Source organism: Muscardinus avellanarius (assembly GCF_963383645.1).
Source record: "Muscardinus avellanarius genome assembly, chromosome: 16".
Lineage (NCBI taxonomy): Eukaryota > Metazoa > Chordata > Mammalia > Rodentia > Gliridae > Muscardinus > Muscardinus avellanarius.
The window spans coordinates 36,327,686-36,352,625 of record NC_137802.1 but is presented as its reverse complement, the minus strand read 5'-3'; the positions used below and the strand labels follow the sequence as shown (position 1 = coordinate 36,352,625).

General features: G+C 47.3%; 1 protein-coding gene across 1 annotated transcript in view; it reads left to right on the top strand.

The window, feature by feature from the left end:
• Positions 1-24,724, top strand: part of YPEL2 (yippee like 2) — a gene marked incomplete at both ends in the record, with an annotated part of 39,774 nt that extends 15,050 nt beyond the window's left edge. The window contains 3 exons of the mRNA XM_080712932.1: positions 16,230-16,273; positions 17,671-17,779; positions 24,635-24,724. Coding sequence (XP_080569058.1) covers positions 16,230-16,273; positions 17,671-17,779; positions 24,635-24,724 — 243 coding nt within the window. The remainder of the gene's footprint in view (positions 1-16,229; positions 16,274-17,670; positions 17,780-24,634) is intronic.
• Between the last annotated feature and the right edge of the window lie 216 nt (positions 24,725-24,940).

Below are 24,940 nucleotides of genomic sequence, written 5' to 3'. Positions count from 1 at the left end.
CCCTGTGCAGTGGCCTTTTTCCTCCCCCCACCCCCAGGGACATGTGCGCCCCAGCTCACTAGAGCAGAGTTCCCCTGCACTGGGGGAGGGATGCCAGTCCCCGCCATGGGAGTTGGTGCTCCTGAGAAGCACATGCCTCCCACTTTGGCCCTTCCTCCTTGGACCTCTGACCAGGCTCAGGCTGGTGTTAAGTTGCCCACATACCTGGTCTCCTATTTCACATCCTCAGGCAGAGATCCCACAGCCAAGGTGCCCTTTCAGCTTAGCTTTCCCACCGGCTGCTCACCGGAAGATACGCTCCTAAGGAGGGAAGAGGGAGGGCGGATAGGTGGACAAAACTCAAGCAGACCCCTCTGTCGGCGGGCACAGTGGGCCCTGCAGCTCCGCAGGACTGTATGGGGTGGGGCAGGCCTGGGTGGTGGCTAGCTGCCCAGCCCCAAGCCCTTCCTGGCAGATAGAACTTGGCTTGGCTGGGACTCAGTTGAACATATGCTTAGGCTTTACCTTAGGGTGGAAATTGGAGGCTGAAAGTTTATAAGTGTCAAGAGACAAGGAAATTCTGTGTTGACTTTGTAGGCCAGGAGAAGACAGGGGCTGCCTGAGCCAGGTTCTGTTTCTGCATAATCTGCCCTGGCTGCGCCAGACTCCCTATCCAGGCCGCCCAGAGATGTTTCATTTCTTGGGTTGGATTGAACTGAGACATGAGTGGACAGAATGTTCCTGTGCTTGGATGGGCCAGCCGTGGTGCAGGCCGGGTCCTTGGGAATTGAAATGAAACCTCTCCCCTCCTCTAGCCGCCCCACATATTGAGTAATAAATGATTTGTTGCCCGGATGAACTGGTTTTAATTTACCTTTCTGAAGTGATAAATATGGGTGGGATAAAAATGGGAGTGAGAGGCTGTTTGCAGAGACCTCCTCTCCTCTCGAGTCTCGCTTCTCTGGGGAATGGCCATGTACTCCTGGACCTAAGGTCCCACTTCTTCCCCGTCACTTGCAACCAATGCAAGGACCTGGGACCTAGTTAGAGGGGTTATCAGGTTGTGTGGAGTTAGTTGATCTCCCAGACTGTCTCAGATCATTTCCCCAAGGACTGTCCCCAGCCCTGCCTTCCAGAGATGACCTTGTGGGTGGGTACCAGAGTGACAGAACCTAAGAACTAGGCCTCTGTGTGTTAAGTCAGCCTTGAGTATCCAGAGACGATTTTCAAATGTGTATAGAAAGGTAGCAATTAAATGTTTGTCTTGGAATAACACTGGCCTCTGTATCCTCCCAGGAGCCCTAGCCTAGGGAAGATGATTAAAAATAGATCTGAGTAGCACTTCCTGCTTGGCAGACGGCTGATAGCAAATGCGAGGGCTCACGCCTGACCTTTCCTTTCTGAAATCTGCTCTGTGTTTCCATGATGCTAATTGAGTCCGTCTCTAGACCTAATCAAAGACTCTTTAGCTGGCTGCAAAAAGAGAAGAAAAAGACCTACGCTTGCTCTTCTGGCTGGGCTGAGTTCGTGGAGCACTGCGAAAGCCCTGGAATTTTCATGGAAACACCCACTCTGAGGTCCAACTGGCTGATCCTTGTTTAAAAACTAACAAGTTCTGCTTTCAGCTGTACTGCCCTTCTGTTAAGGATCCCACACGCTCCCCGCCCCCGTCATAAGGAAAGAGTAGGGTCAGGGAGTGAGAAGTGGCCTGTGTTCGGATGTGTGCACGACCCACAGTGTTCACAGTACAAAGTCTTCGGAGAGAGGCAGGGGCTCTGCGAGATCTGTGTTCCGGGAGTGGCTCCATTCCCATCCACTGCGGGCTTTCCTCCCCGACAGAGCGCAGCCAGTCCTGCCTGCCTGCGGATCCCCATGGGTTGTGAGAAGCAAAAGGAAATTGTGCTTAGGACAGTCCCCCCAGGCCTTCAGATTATAGAAAATACAAGATATCATTATCTGTTTTGTTGTGTCACGGTTGACTTCTCCATATATTCTTTGCCCCCAAGGAGATGGGGTGCAGACATTTAACGGCAATATGTGGGCACTCCAGTTGCATCATCCGCCATCAGTGGGGCACTTGCCTGGATTTCTGCTCTTTCAAGGCCCCATGGCTTCTTCAGCCCTACTTCCTTTCCAAAGAAAGCCCTCTGCGGTGACCAGCCCACACACAGCGCTGGGTTCTCGGCCTCCCTGGTCCCACCACTTTCTCTTAACTCCTTAATGTCTATAATTTATTTTTATTTTATTTTATTTATTTGTGTATTTTTGGTGGTTCTGGGATTCCTGGAAGCCCTTCTACCTCCAGGTTACACTCCCAGACCTATTTTTACATTTTTATTTGGAAACAGGGTCTCCTAAGCCAGCGTGCAGCTGGCTTGAACCTGCGCAATCCTCCTGTCTCTGCCTCCCAAGCGCGGGGATTACAAGCGTGCGCCACCATGCCCGGCTAATGTCTATAATTTAACACAGTGCATTGCATTGCTTTATTCTTTATGTCTGCTAGTCCTGTTTTCTAGTAGGCCAGCTGTATCCTTTGTGGTACCCAGCCCATCTCGAGGTATGGCTGTGCACTCAATGTTGGTTGCTTTGTAATCATGGAGACATAGTATTTGTTCATGTGATCACACCATGAGATTCTGAGCCATTCTCTAATTATTACACATTTAGATTTCCGCCCAGTTTTTTTTTTTTTTTTTTTTTTTTTTTTTTTTTTAGTGCTGGGCATGGAACCCAGAGGCATTCTACCTCCAAGCTACACACCCAGCCCTATTTTTTGTTCTTTATTTGAAACAGGGTCTGCAAAGGGCCTCACTAAGTAGCTGAGGCTGTCTTTGATCCTCGATCCTCCTGTCTCAAACCTTCCAAATGCTGGGATTACAAGTGTGCATCACCATGCCTGGCTCACTGACACAATTTTTGTCTAAGAGACAATTTTCTTTTGCTTTCCTGCCTGTCTTCTTTCTTTCCTTCTTTTTTGTAGCAATTTGGGGATTGAAGTCGAGGCATTCTACCTTTGAGCTACACCTCCAGCCCGATTTTTTATTTATTTGAAAACTAGATTAATGAATCTCACTACTTGTTGAAACTGTTTTAAGCCTGTGATCCTCTTGTCTCAGCCTCCCAAGTGCTGGGTTTATAAGCGTGCACCACCATACCCAGCTAGAGATGATTTTCTAATGCCTGACATTTCACAAAGAACCCATTTTCATGTTGGTGGAAGAAGAAGGTTGAGGATTAAAATAATATACAGAAGGAATTTAAGGTTTTACATCTTGAGAATGCGCCACCACACCCGGCACCACACCCGAGAGACCCTGTTTTCAAATAAATAGGTCTGGGAGTGTGGCCTGGAGGGAGAAGTCCCCTGGGTTCCATTCCCAGTACCACAAAAAAGAAATTTTTTATTTTGAGACAAGTTCTCACTAAGTCACCTAGGCTGGTCTTGAACTTGTGATCCTACTGCTTCAGCCTCCTGAGCTGGGAGAGAATGAAAATCTTAAAGCAAGGAAATCAGCAGATAAGCAAGGTCAGCCAATGAGCAGAAAAGACCTGCTTTTTACTCACATACACAGGAAGTTTAACAAGATGAGAGAGGATCTCTGAGTCAGAAACGCTTGCTTACTGTGTGGGGCGTCTGACTCTCTTGAGAATATGGACTCACAGAACATTCCCCCTTGTAGGAGGCCTCACTCAACCCCCATTTCACAGATGACGCAACCCCAGCTCGGAGCAGCAGGGACCTGCCCGAGGACGGCACCCTGGTTGGAGGCAAGTTCCCCAGCCTGGCCTGGCAGGGCTGGGAGTGTGTGGGCTGGCTGTCCCCACCCAGTTTTGTTCTGTTTCTAGAGGGAATACCAGGAGTCATGTGCCAGCTTCTGTCCCCTGGTCTGCCCCTCCTGCTCAAATCCTTTTGTTTTTGTTTTTGAAAGAGAGAGAGAAAGGGAAAGATAGACGTGGTCAAGTCTGACATTTATGTTCTCCTTGCTTTTTCCTAAGTGCTCTTGGGCTTTGAATTTTTTCAGTCCCTACCATGACTCTTATTATCATGGCCCTTTTAAGTAGCATTATCTTTTTCTTTGTAAATGTCTCATCTAACTTTCTTTGTTTTTTGGCAGTACTGGGGATTGAACACAGAGCTTTCTACCTCCGAGATATACTCCCAACACTTTTTATTTTGAAACAGGGTCTTGCTAGATTGCTAAGGGCCTCACCAAGTTCCTGAGGCTGGCCTTGAACCTGTGATCCTCCTGAGCATCCCAAGTACTATGATTATAGGTGTGCAACACCACGCACAGCTCCAACTCAACTCTGTGTGTGTGTGTGTGTGTGTGTGTGTGTGTGTGTGTGTGTGTGTTGGGGGTACTGGAGATTGAACCCAGGGGCCTTCTGCCTCCAAGCTACATCCCCAGTCTTTTTTAATTTTTGTTTTGAAATAGGGTCTCTCTAGGTTTCTGAGAGTCTTGCTAAATTGCTGAGAGCTAGGGTTAGTTGAGCTCATGTAAGGGATTTGGGCAGTGTTGGAGTGATTGGTGTAAAATGGGCTTCCTCAAGAGGGAGTAAGTTTTCTACCACTGAAAGTTGTAAGGAGAGGTTTGATAGAAATGTGGACAAGAACCATGCTTCATCCAAGTGATTAATCTTTGGGATCCTTTGAGTCCCAATGGTCTGTGAGTCTATGCAGTAAAAACTGGACAACTGACAGGAGGCAAGGCCGCTACTGGGGCCTCTGAGGCCGGGATTGGAGCCTGCTGAGGGGTTAGGCCGGTGCTGGGGCCAGCGAGGCTGGGATTGGAGCCTGCTGTGAGGCTAGGATGGTGCTGGGGCCTCCGAGGCCTGGATCGGAGTCTGCCGAGGGGTTAGGCCGGTGCCGGGGCCAATGGCCAGCATTGGAGCCTGCAGTGAGGCAAGGCCGCTACTGGGGCCTCCAAGGCCAGAGTTGGAGCCAGCTGAGGGGTTAGGCTGGTGTCGGGGCCAGCGAGACCAGAATCGGGGCCTCCCATGAGGCAAGGCCCGCTGCTTGAGCCAGCGAGGTCTGGATCAGTCCACTGAGTAGCCAGGCCACTACTGGGGCCGTCAAGAGTGGGATCGGTACTTGCAACAACGCGGCATGCACAGAGAAATATTGCAGAAGATAAAAATCAGATGCTTCCCCTAATCAGCAAAAACTAGGAGGAAAGAGGCAACAGGAAGAGGTCGAGCTATAGAAAGGGCCCTATAGTGAAGCAACTAAGGTGACCAATCAGAGGGTATGGAATAGGGGAGGATGGAGCCTCTTTAAAACGCAGGAGGTGCATAAACAAATGTATCAAAGTTAATCACCAAACAAGCATGGGATCAAGGGAGGGGGAGGGAATGGGATGGGGGCTGGATGAGGGCTAATTGGATGATGTGTGCTTGTATATCCTCTCAAGTCTTGTATTCCATTATGATATATGATTACAATGCACCAATAAAATTTAAAAAAAAACTGGACAAAGTAAGTATACAGGCTTGGTGGTACATGCCCGTAACTCCAGTACTCGTGAGGTTGAGACAGGAGAATTGCAGGTTTGAGGACAGCCTGAGCAATGTAACACGATTCTCAGTAATCTAGAGAGACCCTGTTTTACATTTAAAAAAAAAGCTGACAGTGTAGCTTGGAGGTAGAACAACACTTCTGGATTCAATTCCCAGCAAAGTGTGCATGCATGCATACACATACACACAGAGTAAGTAAGTATACTCTAAGGAAACTACAACCTACTGCATAAGATCAGCAGTCTGCGGTTACCACAAACATTTCTCTTTCTGCAGCTCTCTAGGCCTTCTTCTTCTAATCATTCTTTACCGTGAAGTCCAGAAGGTATTTTTAAGGAACCTCTTAGCTTTCCTCTTCACCAAGGTTGTTAAGTAAGAGCCCTTCATTCACTCGTTCACTCATTCACTCTGTAGTGAGCTGGAAAAATGTTTTAGTCAGCAGCAGCTCAGAACATTCACACGCTGGTCCTCAGTCAGCCTTAACCATCGTAGATCTTCATAGGAAGTTTTTCCTCATTCACTCCCGAGTGACTGAGCTCTAGTGAAGTGATTCACCATAAAACAACTCACAGGAAGCTAACCAGTAAGCCGGAATTCTAATTCATTAATTTACAGAGAAGCACATAATCCTGAAAGCTCAGACCGTGTGTTATCTTCCTTGAAGGTAAACCCACTCGAGCGAGAGAATTAAATTTAGACAGTTGCTAAGTAAATATGGAATCGGAGCAGAGGAATTTGAATAGCCAGTGAGATTTTCATCAGTTCTGACAGATTGATCCATCCTTCTTCATTTAAGAGACAGATTTTTTCAAGTGAATACCCAGTTGAAAAATCTTGGGACTTGAAGTCAAAAGCCTAAGGTGTAAGTTCTGACCTTGACTTCCAAGTTTAGTGAAATGGGGGGAAGTTACTGGAATAGCTCCGGGCGTCAGTCTTCTCCGTTGTTTTGGAGGTAGAATCACTAGTGGGTAAAAGTCCTTTGTACATTCTGACCTCTTCTGCAAATGTCTGTTGTGTCTAGTTCTGCCCAGCTCTCTTCTGTTTCGGAAGGCACTTACACAACACCCTTGCTACCCCATCTTTACCTTCTCTAGGGAGATCTCTTAACCTCTTTGCTTTCCTTTCTTCCTGTGTAAACTGGGAAGTATGATTGTACCTTCCTTGTTGAATTGTTGGAAAGATTAAATTACTTTGCCTTGAATTACAGTGTGAATCTCTCCTGGCACACAGCAGGCACACCATATCCATGTGAGCAGTTACTTTTGTTACTTTACAATTTCCAATCTATTTTAATGAGCCACCTCCATCTCATCTATAAACCCTCTTCAAATTCACTGTAGTGATTGATTGTTAGACAATACCGAGAAGTAGTCCTTTCTGTAGTATGTGGCCACAGCCTTGGAAGGTGACTTTCTTTGTTCTTTTTCTCAGGCTGGTTGCAAGGAGGGACTTAGTACTTAGGGGGGGGGGGTCTGGAGGTTTTACTCACAAACTCCACGGATCTCCTCTGTATTATAAAGACAGTGTAAGGACATTTTCATTTGCCAATACCCTGTTGGCTTGGAGAATAAAAGTATAGACTGAACTATAGCTGTGTGTGTGGGGGGGGGAGGGAGGGAGAGAGAGAGAGAGAGGGAGGGAGAGAGAGAGAGGGAGGGAGGGAGGGAGGGAAAAGAGAGAGGGGGGAGGGAGGGAGAGAGAGAGAGGGAGGGAAGAGAGAGAGAGAGGGAAGAGAGAGAGAGAGAGAGAGAGAGAGAGAGAGAGAGAGAGAGAGAGAAAGAGAAAGAAAGAGACTGGGGATTCAATACAGAGGTGGTCTTACCTCCAAGCTACACTACTATAAAAACATTTATTTTTATTTTGAAGCAGGGTATTTCTGGGTTAACGAGTCTCACGATTTGCTGAGGCTGTTCTTGAACCTGCAATCCTCCTGTCTCAGCCTCCCAGGTACTGGTATTTCAAGCATACGCCTCCATGCCCAGCTTGCATTAACTTTTTTGTTTTAAAACAATAGCAATTATGAATTGTTTTCCAAGGCTTTATGACTTCAAGAGAAATTTGAGCTCCAACACAAAAGCCCTCTTAAAGTTTTAGTTCTATACTTGGTAGGCTAAGACAGGAGGATCGCAAGTTCAAAGACAGCCTCAGCAAGTAGTGAGACTCTCATCAGTCTAGTGAGACCCTGCTTCAAAACTAAAATAGAGCTGGGGGTGAAGCCTGGAGGTGGAATGCCCAGTTACACACACACACACACACACACACACACACACACACTTCTCTATTTGAACTGCAAAGGGCCGAGCCATCAGTGATCAGCCACCACTGCATCCTGATTGCACTACCCCTGGTGTCTAACCTGGAAGCCAGCCTCCCTAAACAGACCGAGTGAGGGTGACTTGCCAGCCCTTGTTCTGTAGGGGAGGGGCTCTCTGACCATGGGTGCCCTCCTCTCCCTCCCTGTGAGAGAGCATATTTTCCAGGCTTCCCTCCATGGAGGGAGGAGGGAGCACAGGATGTCGGGAGCTGGCAGCATCTGTTTCCCACTGGCTGCCTGTTTACACTGGCAGCTCTCTCCTAACCTGCTACGGCAGACTAGAGAGGCTTATCCTTCGTGGTCCATCAGTGAACTAGCACGCTGCCCAAGCCCGCCCAGGCCCACGGGCCAGCTGGGAACGGAGCCCGTGGGGCCTCTGGCTGGAGGGGCATTGGACAGGAGCCTGGAAGACTTGGTAGGACAGCTCAGCTCCTCCAGACTATTCACGCAGCTCCTATTTTAAACCCTGAAGGTCTGCACTGGTGTAAAAGGAACCAAACATTTATAAATGCTTTTTGTGAACCAGACTTTCTGCTTCATATACTGAATTAAGTGTGTTCACTGAATCTTTGTAACATCCAGAAACCGGGCGCACACCTGTACCCCAAATACTGGGGCAGCAGAAGCAGAAGGGTTGTAGGTTTGAGACTAGTCTCAGCAACTTAGGGAGACTCTAGCAAGACCCTGTTTCAAAACAAAAAATAATATAGGGCCAGGGATGTAGCTTGGAGGTAGAAAGCTCTGGGTTCCATTCCCAGTACCACATATACTGTGTGTGTGTGTGTGTGTGTGTGTGTGTGTGTGTGTACGTGCGTGTGTACATATACACACATTTCCCCCCCTCTGACATCCCTCTAGAATAGGACACTTTGGAATAAGCATTGTATTGCTCTTGTTCATGGGCCTGAGGCTCAGAAAGAGGAAGTGACTTGCCAGAGGATACAGAGCTCTGAAGGGCTGGGCCCAGGGCCTCCCTGGCTGCAAGGCTTGCCTCCTTCCCACTGAACCTCAGACAGACTTGGCACCACGAGGGAGCAGGCCTCCGAGGATCTTTCTCTGTCCCATCCCCTAGGCCCAGCCCTGGTGCGTCCAGGTCACACAGGCCAAGTGAAGGTGAACGCGGAGACCCGATCACTACGTGTCTCAGATCCCAGGCTCTCCCCTTTCAGTAATAAACTCAGCTCTCCTCACCACCTTTTGTTTTTGCAGCTCTAGGCATCACAAATGCTCCCATGCCCTTGGAATTCTATGACTCCACATAGCAGATATTTCCTCCAGAGCCAGTCTTCCCTGCCCCTCCCTCCATCTGTCCAGGGAATGTGCGGGAGAACCAACCCACCAGAGCTGGGTCACACAGGGAGCCTAAGAAAGCCATCCTCTGCCCCCGGCAGCACATGTGGCTTTTCACTCTGTCCCAGAGGCTTCTAGATGAGCTGTGGAAGGTCTCGGTCACACATAAACACTACGCGTGGCTCTGTTCTATCCCGGTCTTTCCTAGTGACCTGTGTCCCAGGATGGCAGTCACAGTCAGGAAATTCTCCCTTTAATTAACCCAAGTCTCATTTCCATGTAAGTTCATTTCCTCCCATTCTTATTATAGAGAAGATGGAAGAGCCCCTCTCTCGCCTCGTTTCCTCTTAGCTCAGCCTTCGGTGTTTTTAAATGGTGCTCCTGTTCTCATTCTGGGGGTTCCCAGCATCGTTCTGTGTTACCACTCCTCTGACCTTCTCCATATGTTTCTTCAAGGCTGACATCCGGGTGGGATACAGTGCTGTTTCGCTTGAGTGTCAACCTTCTGGCATGGAGGCTGTGGCTTACTTGGACCCTAAAAACGCTCACAGGCCTAAGCACAGTCAGAAAAGAATAAGGAGTGGGAAGGGGGCTGTGTGACCCTTCCCTGCCTGGGGCGCTGTTGAGCTGGGGGTGGCAGCCAGTACCCAAGGTCAAGGATCTCACTGATCCTCCTGAACACCTCTACCTAAACGCTTCTGCTACCTTCCCACAGAGATGCCCAGAAGTACTAAAAGGAAAGTAATTGCAGTCATCCCTTAAAATGTATTGTGCCTTAAACAGATTCATAGAGATGGAAAGTAGATTTGTGGTTGCCAGAGGCTGGGGACAAGGGAGATCGGGGGTGACTGCTGATAGTGTGAGGTTTCTTTTTGGAGTATGAAAATGTTCTGGAATTAGATAATGGTAATCGTTGCACAATCTTGTGAATAGACCAGGATTCACTGAAAAGGATGGTGGTAATGTGAATTATATCTCAAATTTTAGAAACTCAATTCTAGATTTGTACCTATAAATTCTTTTATAGCTGTGAAATAGAAACACGTTCTAATAAAATACATCACATCTTGAAGTTTGAAACACTTTCTTACACAGTTGCCTGCTCTCATCTGAATCTGGTGTGAAAGGACTTTACAGATTGGGAAACCGAGGCTCAGGGACTCTCATTGGTTAGTCCAGCTTAATAGCATACTACTACATGGCAAAGCCAGGATTTGTATCCTGGCAACCTAACTCTTTGAAGCCCAGGCAAGTAATGCTGTGTATGTGAGTGGTAGGTTCGAGAAGCAAGAGCCAAGGGCCACTCCAGGATGGGGTCACAGAATATTGTTGGGAGAGTATCATGGGGAACCTCACTCCCATCCTCCATTCTTTTTTTTTTTTTTTTTTTTTTGGTGGTACTGGGGGTGGAGCCCAGGGGCCTTCTACCTCCAGGCTCTACTCCCAGACCTATTTTATATTTTGATTTGGGAACAGGGTCTCACTAAGTTGCTGAGAGCCTCACTGAGTAGCTGAGGCTGGCTTAGAATGCGCGATCCTCCTGTCTCAGCCTCCCAAGCGCGGGGATTACGAGCGTGCGCCACCGCGCCCGGCCCATCCTCTATTCTTATGAGGACAGAGTTGCCAGAGGAGAAACCTGCATTTTGGCATGGTAGGAAAGAAGGAGGAAGACCAAAGCCACCGAAGAAACGAGGTTGGAAGAACCCCGTGAGTCTGGGCCCCCTTTCCATCTCTTTCCAAGCTCCCAGAAAGGAAAGATAAGGGCCTTTCTACTCTGCACCTTGTTTTCTTCTGTCCTTAACAACCCTATGAAGTAGACATGGTTTCCATTTAGAGATAAAAAACAAAAATGAAAACACATGTGGACGCTGAGAGAGGTTAGAACATTCTTCCAAGGTCAAGTAGCTAGTAAGCTGAAAACCCGGGATTTGAACCTGGAACTTCTGATGCCAAGACTAGGTCCTCCTCTCCTACACAGACATCTAGCTCCCAGATGTTATAGATGGTTAGGAGGGTGGTGTCTGTCTGCTTCTGTCGTCTCTCTGCTCAGTTGATCCTGGCTGACCTCCCTGGTGAGTGGCGGGCTGGGGTTGGGGGAGGCTGTGTCCCTTCGCTGGGTCCTTCCTGCTGGCAGAAGTCTGTTCCGGTGTGCAGGACTCCTACCTATCACCAAACGCAAGGAACCCACATGTTTCTCTGTGGCCACCTCCCACCCAAAATACCCATTTTTCAGTGGTTCTCCTCCTTTTAAAAGGAGTTGCTGCCTTCCAGACTTTCAAAGAGGCCAGAAATCAGTGGTTTTGGCTACTAAACAGGAAACTCAAAGCCCTTTCCGTTCCTTTGAGCTGGCTGGAAGGGCTGGGCCTGGAACTATTACTTTGCTTGAAAAAACAGAAGAAAAGTCTTGTGTAGCTTGAAAACACAAAACCAAACCTCTTTCCTGGAGGCCTGCACACTAGCCTTGGTTGATACACAACACAGAAAAGAACTGCCGCGTTGCCTGGCAGTAATGACAGCAAACTAATGTGTCTGACGGTCTGCTTGGCATCTCCTGGTCTCAAATTCTGTTTGCTGCCTCTAATTGCTTCCTTCACTTCCTTTCAGTCTCCCCACCTTGGGTACCACCCTCACTCCAGGGAGCGCCAGGCTGTGCCAGGTTGCGCCAGGCTGGGTCGGGCCCCACAGGATAGAGCCGCCCAGCCGGGACTGTTCTCGGCTGTGTCTACTGCAAGACGCCTGTTGTTCTCCGTGGCTGTTTTTCCCATCATAAATGTTGACTTGGCAGGGGCCCCAGGGTGGAAGCCACTGTGAAGGAGCTTCCAGAGCTCCGCCTCAGAAAACGCAGCTGGTTCCAAGCGCCAGGCCGAGGACGCACGGGCCTCTCTTGGGGACATGGGGAGGTCTTGCCACCACCACTACTGGCTGGCTGCAGTACCCTGTGCAGAGCGTGGGCCGCCGCCTGGTGTTAGCCCAGCCTGGGAGGCGCCGCTGGGCCTGGCTGGTGCTTCTCTTCTCTGCCATGCACCCGCCCCTCACCCCTGCTCTCTCTAGGAATTCTAATCTGTGTCAAGCTGCAGAATGGTACTTCTAGGCTGTGCCCCGAAGCACACTGGAACCCCTAGGGCAGTGACCGATCAGTAATATAATATGCATATTCTTATAAATTGTATATACATGAATTTTTATGTAGTATGTGTATACACACACACACAGCACACACACACACACACATTGTGTGTGTGTGTGTGCTGTGTGTGTGTGTTGCTAGGGATGGAACCCAAAGATGTTCTATTTCTGAGCTGCACCCCCAGCCCTTTTGGTTTGGAGCAGCATGTTACAAGGTTGCTGAGAGTGTCACTATATTGCTGAAGTTGGCTTTGAACCTATGATCCTCTTGTTTTAGTCTCCCACATACTGGGATTACAGGCATGTGTCACCATGCCTGGCTGTAAAATTGCCCCCCCCCCAGTATGGAACTATACCTTTTTTTTTTGGTACTGGGGATGGAACCTAAGGGCTTTCTACCTCTGGACTATACTCCCAGACCTATTTTATATTTTATTTGGAAACAGGGTCTCACTAAGTTGCTGAAAGCCTAAGTATCTGAGGCTGGCTTTGAATCTGTGCAATTTTCCTGTCTCGGCCCCCAAGTACTAAGATTACAAGCGTGCGCCACCATTATACCTTTAAAAAATTGTTTTTAAAGACAGGGTTTCACTAAATTGCTCGGGCTGGCCTTGAACTTTTGATCCTCCTGCCTCTGTCTCCAAGTTATTGAGATTATAGGCATGTACCACTGTGCCCACCTCATATAATCATTTTAAGCCAGATATCATTAAAAATAAAAACATTGCCAAATACCACTTCTCTACAGATCACAAGCTTCAGGTACTTTGCTGGAGGCGATCCTCTTTGTGATGCACATGCTTAAAAAAATTTACAGAGATCCTGCTGTCTGGTGCTCTATTTATAATGCCAACCTCGTTATTATCATCTGGTAGTACAGTAGCACTATTCATAATGCACTAAAAGCAAAGGCAGAAGAAGTGTGCCCTGCCTCTCCCCCCCCCCACCCCGCCGTCCAGGCACCCGAGTGTTCAGCACACATGCTCGTCCAGGGACTGTCCCCGACTGTCCCCGTGGCAGTCCATCTGTTGCCACTGCTCAGTGAAACTTAAATTTTTAGGTTTTAAAAAAACGGATAAAATTTCTAGAATTTTCTCCTGGAGGGTCGCCTCACAGACCTTCTGGGGATACTGGGAAGCCTTACCATGTTGCTTCCTTGTGCTCCTGGAATGTTTGAGGAATAAATAAACGTGTTCTTCAAGGCCTTTTCCTGTCATAAATGGTAAAGCCACACTGCTTCTTGTTATATTCCTGCAGGATTTGTCTTCCTGTAGCCACCTTTCTCTGAGTTGTGAACTTGAAGATCTTGGTAAATGTGTTTTAGAAAATGGCACACCTGGTTGCACTTACTTTAAGACTATGGAATCATAAGAGGATATAATTTGGGAGCTGGAGGGGGACTTGGAGTTCAACTAGAGCAAAGCTCTCATTAAAATCAGGCCCAAAGCTGGGCGTGGCTATGCAGACCTGTCATCCCAGCACTTGAGAGGTTGAGGCTGGAGGATCTTGGGTTCTTGGCCAGCCTTAGCAACTTGGGAGACTCTCAGCAACCTAGTGCTACCTTGTTTCCAAATGAAAATTTAGAAAGGCCTGAGGACTTAGCCTGGAAGTAGAATGCCCTAGGTTCAATCCCCAGTACCGCCAAAAAAAGAAAAGAAAAAAAAAAAAAAAAAAACAAGAAGAAAAAGGGAAGAGCGGTTATGCTGAGTGAAAAAAAAGCCAAACACAAAATACTGCATACTGTGTGGTTTAACACTACATACTGTATGATTTTATTTATATAAACTTTAGAACATGCAAGTGAGTGGCAAAAAGCAGTGGTTGGCTGTGGATCCACAATTAGGGAGGAAGAGATGAGAAAGGGAGGAAAAACTGAATGGATTGGGGAGCATGGAGAAATGTTTGGGTCTGATAATATAATCCATACTCTTGGGGTGATGGTCTCACAGGCCCATGGAGATATCAAAACTCCTTCAGTGTACCCTTTAAATATGTATGGCTTGTTGCTTATAGAAACCAGGCAAATCATTTGTGGAATAAATAGTAAATGAATGCCTATTGTATTCACATATATGTGCTGAGGGTTCAGAGAGATTGAAGACATGGCCTATGCCTTGAGGGCGCTCACAAGTGACTGAGGCAGATGGATTGTAGGTTCAAAGCTAGCCTCAGCAGCTTAGTGAGGCTCTCAGCAACTTAAGACATAACTAAATAATAATAAATAAATAAAACATAACAAAATAGGCCTGGGGGTGTAGCCCGGAGGCAGAAGGCCCCTGGGTTTCATCTCCAGTACCACACATACACACAAAGTATTTAAGCCCATGATGTGCTAAGAAAAACTCAGAACAAGAGGAGTCCAGAATACAGTGTCTATGGTGGATCTTCCCAGGGCATCAGGAAGAGCCTTACAGAAGAGTAGGGCTGGGCTGGGGCTTCGACTTGCCCGGGGGCAAGAGCCTCCTCATCCACGGGAAGAGTGTGGACAGAGCCAGTGAGAGGCCACCAGAGCCCGTGGCCTGTTCTCCAGAGCAAAGGGCTTCATGGGGAAGTAGCCAGAGAAGAGGCTGGAGAGGTGGGTGGGGCTAGAGGTGAAGCTGTTGCTGCCTGGAAGCCCTGAGGTGTCTTGGTGCTCCAAGGCTCAACCATCGGTTTAAATCTAGTCCTGTGTCACCGGGACACTGTCATATCAAAATACTTGGCTTGGACCTCCAGGTTTCAAGTTGTGACACTTGGGCTCAGTTGTGCGTGGGAGCTCCTGTATCCCAGGGATGATTCAAGAACCAAAAAAGGAGAGGGTTTGTTTTTTTTCCGGGCAGCAGCTGGGGAACATCCGCTTGCTCCATACAGCTGCACCTGGAACTACAGGCATCCGGTGCATCCAAATGCTGGAGGCAGCCGACACTCCACTGCCTCACAGGCAGGTCTTGCACAAGTAAAGGATCTGGCCCTTCTCCGTGGCTGCCCAGCACCAGTCCCTGTGCAGTCCTGCACATCTGATGGACACAGTGACTGTCCCATGCACAGTGAGCCGGTCCTGTCTGGTGCTCTTACCCACTGATGATTTGTTAGCCAGTCACTCCCAGATTTCTTTAGTCCTTTTTTTATTCGCTTCTTGGGGTTGTTTTTAGAAAGGTGTTCAGAGCAGACTAGGATGTTAAATTCAGGATACAGTGGTCATGCCACATTAAAAATGCAGACATCAGTGCTGAACATGCCTGGCTCATGTCAGCCAGACAGCTCCGTGTAACCAGAGGAGGAGGGCATGGCCAAGGCTTGTGTCAGCGGAAGGGGATGCCAGATTGCATGGCAGCCCCAGCTCCTGTGTCCTCTTTCCTGCCACCCTCCACCGGAAGAAAACTCACACTGCAGAGAGAGGTTAAAATGGGATTTCTGCTCAGCAAGTGTTTCTGTGATCTAGAGATGGAGTTGCTCGCAGCTCAGATGGGAAGGGTGTGACTGTCGTGGCGGTCAGGATCTACCAGGAGGCACGAGCAAGCACTGTGGGTCTGATAATTTTTTTTTTCCTGTGCTGGGAGTCTTTGCTGCCTTCCATAGGGTGGGGCCAAGAGAGCAGGCAGAAGTGCCTATCCTGGCTTCCCTGCCCCCGCCAGCATGGGAAAACTGTGGCCAGCACAGATGGCTGAACTCCAGTGGGACCAGGAAAGGCGAGTGTGAATCAACTGTCTGGAGCGGATTTATTATACCAGGCAGTGTTAGGAGGGAAGTTTTTGGTGGCCTGATGGGGTTTGGTGTCGTTCTCCCCTCTTCTCACATGAGCTGGCGAATACAGTGCCCGTGTGGGCTGGCCCCAGCTCTGTGGCTCTGTGGACAGCGCCTTCTCCTCCCCCTCCGTGCCATCTGCCAGCTGGCCCCTTAGCAGGCTTACAGCTCCCTTCTGCTGCCGGGCGGAAGGTCGTGCTCACTCTCGTGTGGGGATTGATTATCCAGATGGGTAGGTGACATGGATTGCTAACTATCGATTTGTGTTCTTGCATTTCAGTCCTTCCAAGGAAGTCAAGGACGAGCATACCTCTTTAACTCAGTGTGAGTGTCTGCCTGGGGCGTCCGTGGTTCAGTATGAACTTGAGCGGCAGGAGCAAGCATTTCTCAGGGTTTCCACAGTGGACCTGCCTTCACTGCCCTAGCTCAGGATGGGCTCCCCTCCTGACATGGTAGTCGGGTAGTCAGTGACCTTTGGGGAATTCTTCTTTTTTTTTTGTACTGGGGATTGAACCCGGGGACATTCTATATCCAAGGTACACCCCCAGCCCTATTTTTTTTTTATTCTTTATTTAGAAACAGGGTCTCACTAAGTTACAGAGGGCCTCACTAAGTAACTGAGGCTGGCCACAACCTGTGATCCTCCTGTCTCAGCCTCCCAAGTACTGGGATTATGAGCGTGTACCACCACGCTCAGCTCTGAGACTGGTCTTGAACCCGAAATCCTCTTCTCTCAGCCTCCCAAGTATTGGGAGCTCAGGCGTGTGCCACCACTCTGGGCAGGGGAGTCATTTTGGCAGCATGTCTGACTGAGAACAGTCTGTTCACGACACTGTCCTCTGTGGGCACACAGGAAGGCAGAAGAGCCATAAGGAAGACGCACAGAACTTCTGAGAGAGCTCAGCATGGAGGCCTCATAACCCGGCCTGGGACGTGTGTGATAAAAGATCCTCTCGCTCTCTGTCTCCACCCCCTGTTGCAACTGCACAGTGTCCACAGCCCCCAGCCATCACCAGGCATGTGATTTATAACCTCTTCCTGGGAAAGGAAGGCAAAACACACATAAACCTGATGGGCTGTAAAATAGACGCGAGTGCATTTGACTTGGGGCAGGAGCTCTGGGAAGGAGGATGGCACGTTCAGTGTTTCAGGCCCCCTCAACCTCGAGAAGGCCGAGACTGGGCTATTCATGTTTGACATCTTTGTTGTGACTCCATCCTCAGCCAGCTTTGAAGTGCTCATGGCTCAGATTTTACAGTGCGATTGTTATTCCTTCCCCTTAAGTACAAGATTTCAAGCATTGGTTAAAAAAATTAGGAACCAGGCATGGTGGCACATGCTTGTAATCCCAGTACTTGGGAGGCTGAGACAGGAAAATCACAGGTTCGCAGCTAGTCTCAGCTACTTAATGAGGCTCTCAGCAACTGAGTGAGACCCTGTTTCCAAATAAAATATAAATTAGGGCTGAGAGGATAGCCTGGAGGTAGACTGCCCCTTGATTCAATCCCCCCAAAAAAAATTAAGTCCTAAGCAACACCTCAACTATTTTAGTATTCCGGTTGAACCTATACTATTTCCGTTTTAGACCAGCTCCTTCCCTGCATTGACTTCCCTTGGGGCAGCCTTGTCCAGTTAGATTTTTGCTGGAAGCTCAGCTTGAACAACTAATGATGTGTGCATGTGACTAACTGCCGCTCTCTCTTTCTCTGCTTTTGGCATAGAGTTAACGTGGGCTGTGGGCCCGCAGAAGAGCGCGTTTTGCTAACGGGACTGCATGCAGTTGCAGACATTTACTGTGAAAACTGCAAAACCACCCTGGGCTGGAAATATGTAAGTACAGAGGAATCTGGTTGGGAGAGGGCTCTGAAGGGACGAGCAGAGGGCCTCGTGCTGGAGGATGCTTCCCTTGCTTCCCATGGTCCTTGTTGACCAGGAGGGAGACTGAGCTCAAAGAGCAGTGCCTGGCACAGCTGCCATACTCGTGCCACTCACTCTTCCCCTCTCTGACACTTCCTTCTTCTTGTTCGTGCCGTCTGTCTGTCTGTCTGTCTGTCTGTCTGTCTGTCTCTCTCTCTCTCTCTCTCTCTCTCTCTCTCTCTCTCTCTTTGTGGTACTGATGATGGAACTCGGGGACATTACCCAGCTCTATTTGAGTTTTATTTTGAAACAGGGTCTCTATAGGTTGAGTCTCACTACTTGCTGAGGCTGTCCTTAAACTTGTGATCCTCAGACTTAGTAAATAATAATATTAATAGCATATAAACTTTCCTGACAGTTTATTGTATGCTAGGAATCCATTCTTTTCTCTTTGTCTTTCTTTCTCTCTCTCTCTCTCTCTCTCTCTGTCTGTCTGTCTGTCTGTCTGTCTGTCTCGTCTGTCTGACTCTGTCTCTTTTGTACTGGGAATTGAACAAAAGGATATTTCACTGCTGAGCTACACCCCAGCTCTATTTTCTGATTGATTGAGGTACTGGAGCTTGAACTCAGGCAGGCCACCTCTGAACTACACCCCCCGACCCTGTTTTATTTTGTATTTTGAAACAGGGTTTAACTAAGTTGTTGAGGCTGGCCACGAATGTGTGATCCTCCTGTCCCCATCCCCCAAGTACTGAGATTACAGGTGTATGCCACCAACCCCAGCCTTCTTTCTTTCACTCCTTTTCTTTCTCTTTCTTTCTCTCTCCTTTTCCTTCCTTTCTCTCTTTCTCCTTTCCTTTCTGCCCCTTTCTCTCTTCCTTTCTCTCTCCCTCCCTCCCTTCCTTCCTTCCTCCCCCTCCCTCCCTCCCTTCCTTCCCCTCCCTCCCTCCTCCCTCCCTTTCTTTCTTTCTTTCTTTCTTTCTTTCTTTCTTTCTTTCTTTCTTATACTAGAGATTGAACCCAGGGATATTCTACCTCTACCTCAAAACTACATCCCTCAGCCCTATTTTTTATTCTTTATTTTATTTTGAAACAGGGTCTCAATAAGTTGTGGAGGACCTCACTAAGTAGCTGAGTCTGGTCATGAACCTGAAATCCTCCTGTCTTGGCCTCCTAAGTACTCAAATGACAAGCATGAGTCATCATGTCTGGCTTTATTTCTTATTTTGAAATAGGGCCTTGCTAAGTTGCTGAGGCTGGCCTCAAACCTACAACCCTCCTGTCTCAGCTTTACAAGTAGTGGGATTACAGGTATCACCACCACACCCGGCTTATTTACTCTTTATTTCATCCCTAGATGTTATTTATGTCCCTATTTTATGGATGGGGCTGAAGCAGGCATGGTGGTGCATGCTTATAATCTCAGTATTTGAGAGGCTGAGACAGGAGGATCACAGGTTCTCAGCAAGCCTCAGCCATTTAGGCCATCCTCAACTTAATGAGACCCTGTTTCAAAATAAAAAATAAAATAGGGCTTGGGGTTTAGCTTTAGAGGTAGAAGGCCCCTGGGTTCAATCCTAAGTCACACACACACACACACACACACACACACACACACACACACAGTATGTTCAAGGTTATTCAACTATCAAATGGCCAAATCAGGAAAGGAATCCATCTAGGGGTCTTACTTCAGAGCTCTTGAACATGCTTTGATATTCCTAGAATATCACCAAGATCCTGGGCCATACGCCAAACCTCATCAAACATTAAAGTCCACTGAAGATACAGTCATAGCTGGACTCTCCCAAATGGCCAATCATTCTTTTATTGTTTAACTCAACATCTTGAGGTCCCTTTGGACCTTGGAAGAGTGAGCACGTCGTTGCCAGGTTGAGAGAAGGGAGGTTAGAGATCTGCTGCTTTAAAAACACTGAGGACTGGACATTCTCACACACACACACACACACACACACACTGAGGTCGCCACACGGCCACAGACACAGCCCCACGCACCTCTGGCTAGTGGCTAAGTACCATCCAGTGACTTAGAGTCAGTTTCAGATTTGTACTCCAGTACCTAGTGTGGCGTATGCCTGGAATTCCAGTACTTGGGAGGCTGAGACAGGAGAAATGCAGGTTTGAGGATAGCTCTCAGTAGCTTAGCAAGATCCTGTTTCAAAATAAAAAAGCCAAGCCGGGTGTGGTGGCACATGCTTGTAATCCCCGTGCTTGGGAGGCGGAGACAGGAGGATCGCGCAGGTTCAAAGCCAGCCGCACTGGCTTAAGAGACCCTGTTTCCAAATAAAAATATAAAAATAGGTCTGTGAGTGTAGCCCGGAGGTAGAAGGGTTTTCAGGAACCCCAAACCACCAAAATAAATAAATAAATAAATAAATAAATAAATAAATAAATAAATAAATAAAATGGCCAAGGGGTGTAGCTCAAAGTAGAATGCCCCTGGGTTCAATCCCCAGCACTGCAAAGTAAAAAAAAAAAAAAAAAAAAAAAATTGAAGCCGGGCGTGGTGGCACACACTTGTAATACCAGTGCTTGGGAGGCTGAGACAGGATCGCACGGGTTCAAAGCCAGCCTCAGCTACTTAGTGAGGCTCTCAGCAACTTAGTGAGACCCTGTTTCCAAATAAAATATAAAAAGGGTCTGGGAGTATAGCCCGGAGGTAGAAAAGCCTCTGTGTTCCACCCCCAGTACCACCACCACCAAAAAAAAAAAAAAAAAATTGAGCTCTGTCACTGACTTGGCTGTGTGCCCTTGGACAAGCTGCTTCTCTTCTGTGCCTTTTTCCCCTCATACCTAGAGAATTATTTGAGCATCAAATAGAATAAGGACTCTAAAAATACTTAGGTCATTACTTGGCATGTAGTATATGTTCAGTGAAAACAACATTGTTGTTGCTATTGGCAGCTCTTTTTCAGCCAGCATTTGTACCTCCGTGCATAGCACCTCATTTCCCCCCATTTGTCAGACTGCGAGGATATTTAAAAATTGGTCTTTCTGTGGGAGGGCAACTTATTCTGTGTAATATGTCTCAAATACCCCATCCTGTCTATGGCTCATAACCAGCTATTGGCTTGGAAAAGAGCCTGAGGGGGGTTTCAGATCATCAGGGTTGCTGATGTTGGTTTATCGGTTATGACAAACCTCTCTGAGATTCTGACAGTAGGGGATTCTGGGTGGGTATATGAGAAATCCTTATACTTTGTGCTCAGTTTTGCCATGAAATTAATATAACTAAAAATATAGTTTATTGAGGGCAGTACATAAAATAATATGAGTAATGGATACCAGATACAGAAGTGTAATCCCATTTAAATCACATTTGAAAATGTGCCTGTCATTAAAAAATATATAAAATAAAAACTGCAAGCCAGGCGCGGTGGTGCACACTTGTAATCCCAGCATTCAGGAGGCTGAGACTGGAGGATCGCGGTTCCCGGACAGCCTCAGCTACTTAGTGAGGCCCTTTGCAACTCAGTGAGACCCTATTTCAAAATAAGGAATAAAAACTAGGGCAGCCTCGGCTACTTAGTGAGACCCTTCGCAATTTAGTGAGACCCTGTTTCAAAATAAAGAATAAAATAGGGCTAGAGGTATAGCTCAGAGGTGGAATGCCTCTGGGTTCAATCCCCAATATCACAAAAATAAAGGAAAAAAATTCACTTACTTGGCAAAGTTTTTTTTAAAAGCCTCTGACGGATACGAAAGTGAATGAGGACGTGGGGTGTAGCCCAGTGGTAGAACGCTTGCCCAGTGTGCACATGGTCATGGGTTCAATCCTGAACACATGCACAAAAAGTAGTGAATGAACCTAGGCATGGTGGCCCATGCCTGTAATCTCAGTACTTGGAAGCTGAGACAGAAGGATTGTGATGTGCACAGCTTACAACTCCCCATATATTTATTGACCACCTAACCTCTGTGTGCAAGACCTAATGCTCCATTCTTTTGTTTAATTATTCCTTCTGACCCTCAAAATAATCCCATGAGCCAGGTGTGGTGGTGCATCCCTGTAATCCCAGTACTTGGGAGGCTGAGACAGGAAGGATCACAAGTTCAAAGCCAGCCTCAGCAACTCAGTGAAGTTCACATCAACCTAGTGAGACCCTGTTTCCAAATAAAAAATAAAGTAGGGATAGGGATGTAACTCAGAGGTAGAATGCCCCCGGGTTCAATTCCTAGCACCATGCACACACATACACACACACATATATACTCACTCACTCATGGTGGCACACATCTCTAATCCCAGCACTTGGGAGACTGAGGCAAGAGAATTGCAGATTTGAGGCCAATCTGGTCAATGCACACACTTTAATCCTCAAAATAATCCAATTTTAGCTGGGCATGGTAATGACTGCTTGTAATCCCAGCATTCAGGAGGCTGAGACAGGAGGATCACGGTTTGCAGACAGCCTCAGCTACTTAGGCCCTCTGCAACTCAGTGGGACCTGTTTCAAAATAAAGAATAAAATCTGGGCTTGGAGGGGGGTGTAGCTCAGAAGTAGAATGCCCCTGAGTATTGCAAAAAAAAAAAAAAAATCCAATTCTGTGATTGAAGAGAAAATCAGGTGGGTAAGTGCCACTGAAGTCTAGTCCTGACATTTTACAAGTACAGGGGCAGATGAGTTTTTATTTTCTTTGCTTTTCTTTCTTTTCTATCTCTCTCTCTCTCTCTCTCTTCCTTTCTCCATGCTAGGCAAGTACCCTACCACTGAGCTACATCTCCAGCTTTCTTTTTCTTAATAGAAAAACTCTTACTCTTTTAATTCTCCTCCCCTCTACCCTGAACACATTAGGGAGCAGTAAATGTTTTTGCCAAACCACATTTTTCTGGTGTGTGCGTGCATAGACGTGGCATCCATACATTCTCTAGTCTCTCTTGGTTCCCCTCCCCTCCCCCTCTCTACTTGGTGGAACGATTGCTCTTTCAACAAGGGACCCAGGTCTGAACTCCTTCTGAAACCCAGAAGCCCTGGGGCTCTGGAACAGAAGGTACAGTTCATACGGATGCTGCCTGAGCCTACCAACCGTGGTCTAGTTCACAGACAGTACACCGGGGTATTTTTAGGTATCTGTTGCTGCAAATGAAATAGCCCTTATCCTGCGCCTCTGCAGGACTGCTTCTGCATTCTGTGGGACTCAGTAATTGGGCGAGCCACAGTGCTCTAAGTTTAGAAAGTAACCTGTCAGGTATTTGTATTGAGTTTTCCTTCTGGAAGCCTGGCAGATGGGTGGGGTTTGAGGGCTGCCAGGTTCTCCAACCTAGGGTTTTATAGCACCCATCTGCCTGGAGAAAGACAGTGAAAGAAAAACATGCTTGATTCATCTGATGGGGAAACAAGAACAAAGAAATAAGGTGGAAACCTGTCTGGCCTCATAGAACATGGTCTCTCTTGCTATCTTTCTTATAAGCCTAATAAGTATAGCTTAAAATTATAACTGGAAGCCAGGTGTGGTGGTGTACACCTGTAATTCCAGTACTTGGGAGACTGAGACAATAGGATCACAAATTTAAGGACAGCCTTGAGAACCTAATGAGGTCCCTCAGCAACATAGCTAGACTCTGTTGCCCTCCCAGCACCAGAAAAAAAGATAGGGCTGGGGGTATAGCCCGAAGATAGAATGCCTCTGGGTTTAATCTCCAGTACCAAAAACAAAAACAAACCAAACTTAAAAAGGGGGGGGGGGAGCTGGAGGTGTAGTGTGTTGGTAAAGTGCTCACAGGTTCAGTCCCCAGTACCACACACATTAAAAAAAAAAAAAAAAGAAGAAGAAGAAGAAGCAGCCAGGCGTGGTGGCACATGCTTGTAATCCCAGTACTTGGGAGGCTGAGACAGGAGGATCCAGGTTCTCAAGCCTTAGCTACATAGTGAGGCCTTCTGCAATTTAGTGAGACCTTCAAAATAAAGAATAAGAAATAGGGCTAGGGGTGTAGCTGGGAGGTAGCATGCTTCTGGGTTCCATCCCCAGTTCCACACAAAAAAAGAAAAAATATATAAATATATAAAACCAGATTTTCCTATGTTCCTAGAAACTAGCAGGGATAACACAGAAACTTTGTGGATATAGCCATTGGACTTCAAGTTAACATCAGAAATCAAGGTCCCCTAAGATAGATAGATATAGATACATAGATAGAGATATATACATATATTCATACTAGATGGTGTATTTATATATGTAGTTTATGTGTTGTTATAATGGTATATAAAATGTGCATACATTTTTATATTTTATATAAAGGTATATTAATTTAGCACTTACCTATTGAAGGTCTGTTATGTACCTGGCAGTCTTCATGAGCAAAACATGAAAATATCTCCATTCCATAAAGTATGGTCAAGGTAGATAATAAACGGAAATACACATTATACCATATATGGGGAAATGATAGGTACTGTGGATAAAGTTAAGTTGGGCAGGGGAAGGGGTGCTGGGGACTGTGAGTAGAGTCCCTGGAGGGACCTTGCTGAGACAGTGACCCTTGAGCAAGACCCTAACACAGCTCTGTTGTGGCTTTGAAGTCCTGGTGTTGCCTGGCTCTGCAGGTAAGTGATGCTGAGCGGTGGATCCTGTCGGAGAGTCAAGGTGAAGCCCGCCCCAGGCCTCCGTGGTCCTGAGGGTCCTGATGCCCTTCACTAGCAACGCCTCTGCTTCTAAGCTACAAAAGTGAGCTGTTTTTTGAGGACAGCCTCAGCAAGTAGTGAGACGCTCATCAACCTAGTGAGATCTTTCAAAATAAAAATACATATCATCTGTTTGTCTTTGGTCACTCAGTGCCTTTTTGTCCCCCTCTCTTTTTCATAGGAACATGCTTTCGAAAGCAGCCAGAAATATAAAGAAGGCAAATACATCATTGAACTAGCACACATGATCAAGGACAATGGCTGGGACTGAAGGGACAGTGTCCACCCAACCCAGTGTCCACGTGCACGCCATCAACTGAACATTCTACCCCAGCGTGAGAGAGTGACTGAACACTTGGTCCATCCACTTAGGGGCCTTGCCATCTGGGGCATCCCCCACACTGACGCCATCTTTATGGTGACCGGCCTCTGAATCGCTGTCTCTCTGTCTCTTTGCTTTGTATCTGTTTGTGAGTTGATCCTGGCT